Source organism: Cimex lectularius, unplaced genomic scaffold (assembly GCF_000648675.2).
Source record: "Cimex lectularius strain Harlan isolate CLEC.00 unplaced genomic scaffold, Clec_2.1 scaffold129, whole genome shotgun sequence".
In the NCBI taxonomy this organism is placed as follows: domain Eukaryota; kingdom Metazoa; phylum Arthropoda; class Insecta; order Hemiptera; family Cimicidae; genus Cimex; species Cimex lectularius.
The window spans coordinates 1,078,773-1,091,045 of record NW_019392715.1 but is presented as its reverse complement, the minus strand read 5'-3'; the positions used below and the strand labels follow the sequence as shown (position 1 = coordinate 1,091,045).

The 12,273-nt window shown below is 33.5% G+C and overlaps 1 protein-coding gene across 2 annotated transcripts in view; it reads left to right on the top strand.

Annotated features, from left to right (window-relative positions):
• LOC106665645 (glutamine synthetase) overlaps nt 1-12,273 on the top strand; it is a 30,457-nt gene that overhangs the window by 14,158 nt on the left and 4,026 nt on the right. The window contains exons 1-3 of one of the 2 annotated variants that reach the window (XM_014392217.2): nt 457-488; nt 6,147-6,149; nt 8,379-8,557. In XM_014392217.2, coding sequence (XP_014247703.2) covers nt 472-488; nt 6,147-6,149; nt 8,379-8,557 — 199 coding nt within the window. In that variant the 5' untranslated portion in view covers nt 457-471. Of the gene's footprint in view, nt 1-456; nt 489-6,146; nt 6,150-8,378; nt 8,558-12,273 lie in introns of those variants that run through there. The other variant, XM_014392216.2, reaches the window with a different exon arrangement.

The following is a 12,273-nucleotide window of genomic DNA, read 5'->3' as shown; positions in this document are numbered from 1 at the left end:
TATCCGATTATCCTGGTCTGCCTAATTTCCCAGGTTTGGTCGGCCAGAAGCGTTTCTGGATTTCAACATGTTGGTCGGTCTTTGGCCAAAAATAGCACAGAAAACGCGTCGGACTGACCAACCAAAGAGGACATATGGGTGGGTGATTGAAGGCGATCAAACTGAAACTCCAAGTTCATGACCTAAGGAGAAACCTCAACAAAAATCTCAAAAAATTATTGTAATTTTGTTTAGTTTCTGTAACAATAAATCATTACCTATTTTTAAGTTGACGTCTTATTTTTGTTAACCATTTGGTTTACATGTGATAGCCACTAGTAATTACATAACCGTATTATACAATAGATAACGAGAACCGCGGATAATAGGAGACCTCTGGAATTCAGGCTTCAAATCATTTTCTTCTATCAACATACCAATCAGACACTTTCATCTCCTTGTGTGCCTTTCGTCAAAGTTATGTATTAACTTATGTACACAAATTTCAAGTTTTTTCAGTAAAAACATGTTCCACTAAGGAAAACAATATGAACTTACATCAACAGGTATACATGTATGACATGGTAACAAATGAGAAAAAATTATTACGGGCCAAAAAAAGATAAAATAAATATCAAAAAATTACATTCCACAGTTAAAAGGAGATCATGATGAATCAGCGAAGTTTGCACTTTCAGTTTACTCAAAAAAAGTTGTTATAGAAGGCTGCTTTGTCTGGTTTTTCAACTGGCTGGAAATTTTATTGCAGAGGGTTCATTGCTTGACAGTTGTTACGTTGATGCTTTGTTCCACTATTGGATGGAATTCTACCACTTTGCCTTTCAACTTTTGTTCTAATCGGAATATTTCTCAAAATTTTTCCTCTTCTTCATCCTCTTCTGTGAACGATTTCATTCATACTCATTCTCACTCTACTCTAGAACTCAACCAGGGGTTTAAATATATCGGCTGTTATTTGTTAAACCGATCACAACTACTGTATGTCTAAATACTCCCAATAAATCGTGTCTGTAGATCATAGATAAAAACTATAAGAAATCAGTCAAACAGTGAAGCGGTACGCTGATAAAAAGGGCTGAAACGATCTGAGAATGCCAGCATCGTGTATTGTACAACAATCCGAGTCATTTCTGATGATTTTCTACGGAAAAATCGCCCTTTTTTACGATAATTGATTTAGTCATTCGTGACGTATATTTAAAAGTAAAAAAAATAAAACATTATAGACTTCCATAGACATAGATCAGGAGATATGTTTTTACCCGTATGTAACGCGTATGTAAAAACGTTTCGTAGCCGTCCTGCTTCAGTCGCTGTCGTACATTTCTTTTTTAAAAACGCGTCGTTTGTGAACTTTTGTTTTCTTTGTGGAGTGAATTTGTTAAATAAAGTATGGCTATTAGAAAATTATCTATACGAGAATTGGCCATGATTGCCATTATTTTGGACGAGGAAGAGGAAAAAAAACACTAGATGTTGTAAATTGTATAAAAATTCATAATTACGAACATATTCTATTAGTTGTTCATCCTTCATTTTTATTAAGACACAAACACTCACAATACAATAGAACACAAACACAGATCTCTTCGTCAAATGCAAAGAACTTGTGTGGAACGGGAGAGCAGGCCGGATGCGCACAACGGACCGTCTCCTGCAAAATATTCTCGGCAGCCGATTTTTGACTGAACGTGCACAGCACGGTACAGTGTTAGCCGGTGACGGAACGGTGTAGTGGGCATTTTCTAATACTAAATGATGTAAAGAATATTTATTTGCATGTATCGGTACGGTTGCGGTCCTGGTATTATACGTTATAGTGGACAAAGACCTTAAATTATAAAAATTTTCATTCCTACAGTTGATTTGATAGAACAAATTTGATACAACCTTCAAAAGAATAGTTGATGATTAATACTAACGCAAGGCCAAGAAAACACACACAAAAAAGAATTATAATCTTAGTTTTAGCATATCTACAAACGGACTTTATTTTTGCAGAATTCTTTTTTTAACTATTCAACATTTGAAATTTTCGATAACTGTCAAACTTGGGTGCCGGAGAAATCGCCGATTTTTTAAAAAAGTTGACCATTTTCTCATGAAAATATCCTTTACAACATTGGCCGTGTACACTTGTACACATTTATTTTGCTTCCAAATAAAATCATCCATTTTTACTGGTTTTTGTTATCCATAAAAATGAGTTTTCTATCAATTTCCATTTTTCTTCCCGCTTTATTTATGTATAAGCATCACAGTATTACAAACAAATAATTTAATGATGTTTCTTTTCGTCCCATATCTACATTATCATTCAATTTATTTGTAAAATCATACTAATGATCAAATCCATTGTGCTTCCTCTCATTTCTACCGGCTGTATAGTTGCCTCTCATTTCCCGCGACGGAGGGTTTTGTAATTCTATTTAATTTATTGTGCTTAATAGTATGTTCTACTTTTTTATTATTTTTTTTACGATTTCATTTCCACAGTGGGTCGTTAGAATAATATACCTTTGGTATGGACATCTATTCTCCTTATTAAATCTTTCCTAGTTGAATTGTTCTTTTGGCGGGGGATGGACTTCGTGGCGGTGGTCTGCTTTTACATGGACTTCATACGACGACATAAGAAGGATCAACTTTTTTTTTAACTCGCAAATGCTAACTAGATTAATGATAAAATCATAATTTGATAATAGCTGAAGTTCTTAAAGAACTTTCCAAAAAAGCCTTCGCCTTTCAGACTTCTGTATTAAATGCGATATTGAAAACACACTTTCTTATATTAAAATGATCCCAAAGCTTCATACAATTTTTAAAGGGGGATTTTTCGCAGTAAACAGCGATTAGAGGATTCTGAGATGAAAGAAGTGCTTGAAGATGTACCACAGAGTTGGCACAATTTTTACTTCTGACATGCCCACAAATGCACCACCACTTACGCACTTGATACCGCCATATTAACAAATCACCCATCTTCTACACAAACTTCCCTTTTGTTAAAAAATCACATGCCAACAACTGAAAAATTGAGCAATCTTTGAAAAATAAAGTTTATCACCTCAAAGTCCAAATACATCACTTTAGTTCACACTCCCCGTGAGACATATCCTAGCTTATACAATGAATTGCTCCTCAATCCGACAAAGTTAATTGTTGGACTTATATTTGACAGAAGGCTAACTAAAGGAATCCACACCTACAACCTACTGACCGTACGATAAAGATTTCCATTAAAATCATAACTTTCGACATACACATACCTACTCAAACCTATTTGGATGTACGATGCCATGTTTATGGATCGGCCAAATATTACAAAGTTTTCAATTGTTATATAAACAATAACACACTTCACTTTGTTTTTTCATCCATCAAAACATGGTACAGATGTTTTCACAGTAAATTACAACTTACAAGATCACACTTACACGCAAATCAGAATAATCTAATCCCTACAATTAGCACGTAGCCGACTGAAAAGAATGTGGATAAGAGACCTCTTGGATGATTAATATGTTATTAATCCAGAATTCCAATGGCTAGCTTTCTCTATAACGCCCAAAAGGTCACAATCACAAATTGAAATCCAAACTGTTCGTTGTATATAATATACGTACAGTTAGAGATGAAAATAAATGAAGAAAAAATATATATAAATGAAAATTTATGAACAATTTAACAAATAATATGTTTAAACAAGCAAAGCTGAGAATGAAGTCTGGTTAATCTAAATCTTATCGAGCTCAGGTCGTCGGTTGCTATATGCAAAATACTATTGTGTACTGTGTGTACCGTTCTCTAGTCTCTTTGAATTTCAAGCCAAGGTGCTTGCGTAACCTTTTGAAAACATAATGATATTATTTTTATTTTACTCAGCAAGGTCAACATTTGTTTATTTTTATAACGAGTCGACACACTCAAAATTCCGTAGCAATTGGAAGAGCTGAAACGGAGCCAAAGCGGTTGAGGAAACGACCTTTTGCCAGGGAACAAACGTATTCCGCGTATCACGTTCTGGTGAATATGTATAGCTTTCTAGTTATCCCTAGCCTTTAAAATTGGTTTGACGGTTTCCAAGAAGTCGCGAAAATCCGATAAGAAATTTGAACAATAAAAGAGTTAGCTATGTGTAAAGCTATGAAATAGTTGATACTTGTAAAAGCAGTGCGCCCAGTTGGTTGAAACTAGGTTTTTAGGGCTGTGGGGCGAATCGATAGTAAATTAAGATTCATCTTCAACAAATCTCAGTTCAGTTCAACAGTTATTTAATTAAAATGGCATGTTATTACATACGATAGGAAAGAACTGATCTGCTTTTAAAGGAAGTTTCTGCTATGCGTCAGAATTTATCTGTAAGAGGGGTTAATCATTCTTTCTAGTTTTCAATACCAATTATGACCTACAATCTAAAATTAACTATGTAACAAGTTTAAAAAAAACCCTAGGGTTAATTATGGTATTTTTATAGGTACAATTTTAACTAACTTTTAAGATAAATAATCAAGTCACGTAAAAATATTTAGACTACGTGAATTAAACTTGTGTTTCGAACAAAGACGTTTAGTCAAAATTTCAATTAATGGACAAAATTCGTTGTATTCTTGATAGCGATAACAATGGATAGTGGAACATTCCGAGACAAGACACTCAAAGAGAACCGTCTAGAGTAAAAGGAAATAGGGTTAGGCTTAATAGCGCATGAAAGTATCTGAAGTTAGATGTTGTTTAATTCATATCAGTCAACGTTTAGTTGTTAATAATTGAATAACCTGGTTGAAGAATCGATGATGTCCTCAGTTCCAACTCACGAATACCTGTTATCCAATCGATAAAAATTCTTGTTTGGCCATTTACGTCCTTGGTGACAAACTCGTAAAAAAATAAGATGTAAATGAAACGAGAGAGTCGTTTTAAAGCCGACATATAATAAATGCCTTTCCCCGTGACAGTACTTACAAGAGGACGACCAGGTTGGTGTGTCATGGATTTGGACCAAACTTTTTTTTGGCGATTCTATACTCCAAAATATCGGACACGTATCCGCGAATTTTTGTGGATAGGCCCTGATTTTGCCAAAAAAAATTTTGAAAGTGGAAATTTACCGTTTTTTTAAATATTTTTATTTCGCCGTTATACTGGCTCAAATCAACTATGTGGATATATTATCATCTTACAGAATTTTTTATGTAGATTGCAAAAAATATAGAAAAGCTATCAAAATTTATCAGTAACCAAAAAATTTCTAAAAACCAATTTTTTCAAGTAAACTAGGTTATAACATTTTTTCCCTTAAAACATGATCGTTTTAACGCCTAGATATAAATTTTTGTTTGGATTTAAATTTGTCGATTATTTGGTTCCTAAAATGTCATTTTACTGAATTTTTATGTAGATTGCAAAAAATATGTAAAAATATCAAAATTTATCAATAACCAAAAAATTTCTAAAAACCAATTTTTTTAAGTAAACTAGGTTATAATATTTTTTTCCCTTAAAACTAATATGGTCGTTTTAACGCCTCACGATATAAATTTTTGTTTGGATTTAAATTTATCGATTATTTGGCTCCTAAAATATCATTTTACACAATTTTTTATGTAGCTTGCAAAAACTATAGAAAAGCTATCAAAGTTTATTAACAGCCAAACAATTTATAAAAACCGAATATTTTCCCGGTAAACTAGGTCATAATTTTTTCGTTAAACTAATATGAAATTTAGTTTTACCACTCTATAGATCCTAAAATTTAAATTTATCTTTTTTTTACCCCTAAAATCTTTCCGATTTTTAAGAAGACATCGGAATATCTGATTGAAACGGCCATAATTCAAAAAGGGCTAAAAGGATTTTAACGACTAACACCAATTGAAAGAAGAGGAATGTACCTTTTTAACGACGTGTGTACCATAGAAATATATAATAGAGTTCAGTAAGAAAATACACAACATAGGAAAATTATTTGTCCAAAATTAACCACGTTTGTTTAAATGGAAATAGTAGTCCGATTTTAATTATTGTTACAGTTATAAAATGCACTTGACTATTTAAAAAAAAAGAATTATCAACCATGTAAATCAGTCTCCTAGGTTTTGAGAAAAATGATGTTAGAGCTTCCACTATGAATATCAGTCACGCAGATCGTCGAAATTATCAGTCAAAAAATTAATTTACACCGATTTCCGCGAAAGTCGGTATCTAAGGGTTTTATAACGGTATAGACACGACATTGTGGTCGTACCTAAATTTTGACCATTTTCTGACCTACTTGTGCTTACAGAATGTTGTTTAAAATATGCAAAAAAAAGGAGTTTTGTGTTGATTTATCTTTTTCATAATACCAAATTATAATATTCTGCGTCGTAGAAAATTTTGTTTTTGTGTTAACCAACATTGAAATTATTACATCAAAAATAATATTTTTTTAATATATAAATAACAATTGATGCTCATTTACTTTTTACTCATAAATTATTGTATAAATTAATATTTTAATTTATACAATATAAATAAATTCATTCAACTAGAATTTTATTTGGTCCCTCCTGTTTCAAAATTAATGAATTTGAATTTTGTTGAGAATGTGATGGAAAGTTATGCTGAAGAAATTTCATATTAAATAAAATTCAAAAAACAAAAAAGTTCGTTTGTCGGAGGCCGTTGCAGAAAGAACAAAAAAGAGAAAAAAGAATATTTGTATAATGGGGACTTAATATAAACGTAGATTGCGGCTAAAAATTATAACAATAAAAAGAACAACTAACTAGGCTCGCTGGAACGAAAGTAATGAAAAACTAAAAATACATAAAAGTACGGTGAGGCCATGGCCCTTGGAGAATTTGGAAAAACGTAACAAAATAATATTACAAGGTTGCGAATAGGTCACACCCGTCTCACGCACGGTCACCTCTTAGTGGGTAGAAGTCAAAAACGCTGCCCACTCTGTGGAAACCCGGTAACGGTGAGACACCTATTAGAGGAATGTAACGAGTTAAGAGAGTACCGAGAACGGTGTGACCTACCATCTAATCTGGAAATAGTTCTTAAGCATAACACTGACTTCAAAGATAATCTTATTAGGTACTTAAAATTGATAAATACGTATGGATACAAGTTATGTGAAATTATCTGTTTACAACGCTTAGATGCAGGTGTCATTCCTGGTATTGTAGTCAGCACCTTCTCCCTCCCAAGAGACCTACTTATTTAATTCTGTATTTTTAATAACGATTCCTTGCCTAGAGCTTGACGAGAGTACATCGTTAAATTAGGTTAAAACTTGTTCTTGTAACTTCAAATAAAGTTTTTAAAAAAGGAATCCGCAGTTGAAGTTATTTAACTTACCACACGTGGTATATCTCCATTTTGCAGTGTGAATGTATTTATTAGCGTGGGTGATGAGGTATGTCTGGGTGTGGCTGTGACTGAATATCGAGTAGCTCACAGGCCCTCCAAATTAGTTTAGGTAATTATATATTTGTTGTGTGATGTGAGGGACAGGTCACACTATCAAGGTTGTAGTAATACTAACGAGATGCTGCGACCTCTCCAATATGAATGTATTTATTAGCGTGAATGTTTTGTGTAAATGGACGTGGATGTCGAGGAATATCGAGTACTCGACAAGCCCGTCAAAAGGTAATTAGTTAAATGGATGAATGAAATTCTGTATGAATGTATTTATCAGCACGAGTGGAAGGAAGTCGGTAGGATTATGACTATCCTACCGACTTTTTATTTAGTTGTAGGGGCAGAACCTCAGTCGTGCCAACTGTAGATTAGGTAATCATTTTCTTAGCGTGAGTGGTTATTGTTAGTGAGTCTGTAAATATTGAAGTATTTTGAACAAACCACGTGTGGGATGGTAGGAACGAGCAAAAAGACACTCCTCTGTTTGGTCGGTAGGAAACAAAATTAAAAGAAGAGACATAGTGAATGAGATAGAGATAAAGTGGAAATGAAACAAAGAAAAATGCGAGAAGCTTATATACGTGTGGTGCCGGCAATGACCCTAGTTTGCCGGTCGGGTGAGAAAAAAAAATTAAATTAAATTATTAATATTAAGAAAGCATAAACTGAATAGAAAAAATATCTACTAAGGTCTTGATAGCAATTGGTGTTAATTGAAATAATTATATGGTCAATTATGACCGCTAAACATATATGAATTAATAAGAATAAAGGAGGAAAAATATGAAGGAAAAAAAACAGATAAAACCAACATTGGTTATGAATAAAAACCGGTAACGATACAAATAAGCGAAATGTGGAAATTGACTTACATTATAATAATTGAAATGAACAGATAATTTTTTAAATTTATTTTTATTTTTTGAGTTCAAATTGAAAATGTTGACATATTTATTTTTCAGGAAGATGGTGTTAGAAAACTCGCCCAATTTGAAAATGAACAAAACCGTTCTCAATAGGTTTTTGCAACTTCCACAGCCGGACAACACGGTTCAAGCGATGTACGTCTGGGTCGACGGAACGGGTGAACATCTCAGGGCGAAAACCCGCACTTTAAACTTCGTGCCAACAGACGTCAGCCGTAAGTTGATCAAGCTAATCTCTCTCTAAAATAATTCAATTTATTTTTTCCCGTTTCCTGACTTTCTCAAACGAGGGGAAGGATAAACAAAAATATACGGTCTATGGCCAACTTTTCAAATACCTATTATTTATGGCCTCAATAAATCACGACTATCCTCAATCAAAAGAGATCGGAAATAATTTAAATCGACCTCGATTTTTTATTACAATTGTAATAACATTTTTCCTAGAAACGGTTTTTTGCAGGGTAAATAGTCCGTGGCTTTGGCAATTTTATATCATGTTTACGGTCGATAAGCCAACGAATATTTTGTATGAATCATGTACAATAAAAGAAATCGTGGATAGATTGACCCATTCAACTAATTCAAAGCCTTAGCCAGCTTAAAACTTAAAAGTTAACCATTATTATAATAATTGGTTAAATCCTTTCGTTACGCTAGGGTAAAAAGAACACCTTTTTAATTGTAAAAGGTGAATAATGTAGGCAATATTTTGGCAAATTGTCAGACCTCTGCATAGTCATGAGCACGGCAGCGGGCATAGATGTTCGGGTACCTCAAGTTATAGGGTTATTTAAACGAATAGCGTTTGAGTGTGTTTCTGCTCTAATCATTTGAGCTATCGTGACTTCGATCCAACAACCTTTCGAATTTTCCGCTTTTTGCCGTATTTTGGGGAGATGGTATCGAAGGATAGCTCAATTGTTTAGAGCAGCGGCGTATTGAGCCGAAGGTCGTGAGTTCAAATCCCGCTCGTGACACTAACATTTTCATCTCAACCTAGGACCTTAGATAAAAAGTATAATTGATTAAAATAATTAATACGGTCAATTAGGAATATGGCGTAATTTATTACATTGATCTATATTTTTTTAATTGGTCCTAATTAACCAAAGTGATTATTTAAATTTATTTTTAATTTTTATGATCTATCCTTACAACCTATGCAGATGATACTGCTATTTTATCTCCCAACTGTAGTCCTACTCAAGCTATCTCTAATACTCAGTAACATCTTGAGCTCATTGAAGAATGGTGAAAAAAGTGGAAAATGAAGCTTAAAGAGGACAAATGTATCCAAATAACGTTTAAGGTAAACAAACAGCCTTGCCCACGTCTATAATTAATAATGAAGAACTACCAACATCTGCACAAGTAAAATACTTATGGCTGTACTTAGACAGTAGACTGACGTGGAATCTTCACACAAGGCTCAAGCGACACGAACTAAACAGACGATATGGACAACTACGAAGGCTTTAGTGGACCGAAAACAGAAATGACGGTAAAGAATAAACTAACTCGTTGTCTGTAACATCACTTTGGATATACGGAGCGGCACTGTGGAGTACCACGAAGCCATCTAACGTCCGACAATCCAAACTTTCTAATCCAAAAGTCCTTAGAAGAATTCTCCAAACCCCTGATCCATTACCCCTTAATCAACTTTAACATCAACTTCTCAATCCATCTTAACCTCAAATGACGAGGGCCACGTGAGCTCTATAATATTATTAAATTAATAATAAGCATTATTAAAATAATAATTTTTATGTAAAGTGTGTTGGATGAAATCAATTTAAACAATCATTTTGATTAATTAGGTCAACAAAAAAACATACGTACATTAATATAATAATTACTGAAGGACCTACACTTCACTAACAGCTCCCCGCGGCCACTTAATGATCGCCCAGAATCGAATCTAATCTAAATTTGAATATTTCCCAAAAAGAAGGAAATTTGGAAAAGTTGTAGGTTGAAATGATGAGTTGGTGTCTCAGGGGACCGAAATCATGATAGTTCAAGTGGTTAAAGAGTCGGGGTATAGGCCGGGAGGTCGAGGGTTTGAATCCCGATCGTGACGTTAATTTTTCATTCCAACCACACTTTATTTAAAAAATATAAATCAATTTAAATAATTTAGTAAGTAATTAACGAGAATGAAGCGGGTTCAACCCCGCCTCGGAATATCGAGACTCTGAGGGAATGAATGTGACCAGACTTGTATGTTTATCAGATAGTGTATAAATAGGTATTGCATGTTTTTGGTCTATTCTATAGTTGACAACAAACGAGTCACATTTCAGGATATAGACGTATATATATGCATATAAAAGAAGAGACTCAGTAACCAGATCAAAACGTTCAACTGGCTCCAATTTCAAACTAAATACACGTGAAAGACCAGAAAAAGAAGGAAAACAGGGCCGGCGATGACCTAAGCGGTTTGTCGGCGTAAAAAAATAAAACTCCTATATTATAAATAAGAATATTTGGAAAGCGATTATTTGATTTCGTGGTCAGTTGGGACTGTCCATAAAACAAAATTCGACCAAAAACCTCAGAAAATACCGATCAAACAACTGGTGTAAGCCCTAAGTTATTCCTTTTTCCACGGTTAAACGCAAGAATTGTATTAACGGATGCTTATCGTATAAAATCGAACTCGTATAACTATAAGGAACGCAAAGGAAACTTCGCTCACGCAAGAATACACCATTAAAGGAAATTATATTTTGCAAAAGACTGGCTCAGTTAATTGCGGTTTTCGTCAATTTTCGGATTCTTCTATGAGAGAATAAAGCGGAGATTTATTTTATCTCAAATATACAAAAAATCAAAGAACCAAGCACCGAGGGCAGCGACTCAAGGAAATCAACGTCCTTCTAACTGATGCGTCTAGAACTAGTTAGAATTAAAACAAGTTAATCATTATACAACCTATCAAAGTTTCTAAAAACACGAGCAAAAACATTGTTTAAATGAGGATTAAGATAATGTAAAAAATTTTGATTGCCTTTTTATTGTGATAGAGTGAAGTTTTTCGGCTCCAGATTTGATATTTTCTCCTCTGTCCCCAGTAGACACTGATAATAACTAATAAAATACAATAAAAAACCATAGACAAATCCAGGTCATATATTTAAGTTACAACTTTTCTCATCAAACGAAGCTATGTGGAACAAGACGTTTTCGTTGTTAATAGCCTTACTATTGATATTTTCAAATTCAATTGAGAATGACGTTTGTCATGCATTTGAGCAAGAAAAAATCCAGTACAAAGTCTATTGTTTGTTATAAGTTTTAAATGCTTTATTATTAATCAAACCCCTGTAAGAGTAAAAACCTAAGTAAAGTAACCTAAGTTTTATATTATTATTTATTCAGTCCTATAAATCTTAAGTTTTTACTAATTAATATATTTTTTATATTTTCACGGCCTACTTCGAATTTGACCATTGTTTATAGTTTAAAATATAATTGGTTTTGTTAAAGATAGCTCTTTCAACAATAGCGTCGTATTGTTGATTTTTGTTTACAAACATTCGAGTCGTACACGTCGTTTGGTTATTGGCCTCCACTATTCTGGGGACGAAAGTCCTTCACAACCTGGAGTAGGTCAAAGTTAACAGAGCTTACTAATAATAGATACTTACACTTGTATGAAGTTATGCATTTGGTTGCTGTCCAGACGCTTGTTCTGACCGAAGGAACCACGATGGATGCAATCATGAATTCAACAAACACATTAATCGTTGCAATGTCTTAATGAGCATTCTCGTGGCACTGTCAATATGAGAATTCATCACGCACAAACTTAAAACAGCAATATAATATGCTTAAAAGAATTTTTGACATAAATGAATATGTACAAGCTAATTGTGTTTTGTAGATTTATCCAGTTTTTTTCCAAAGATGTTCTTGAAAC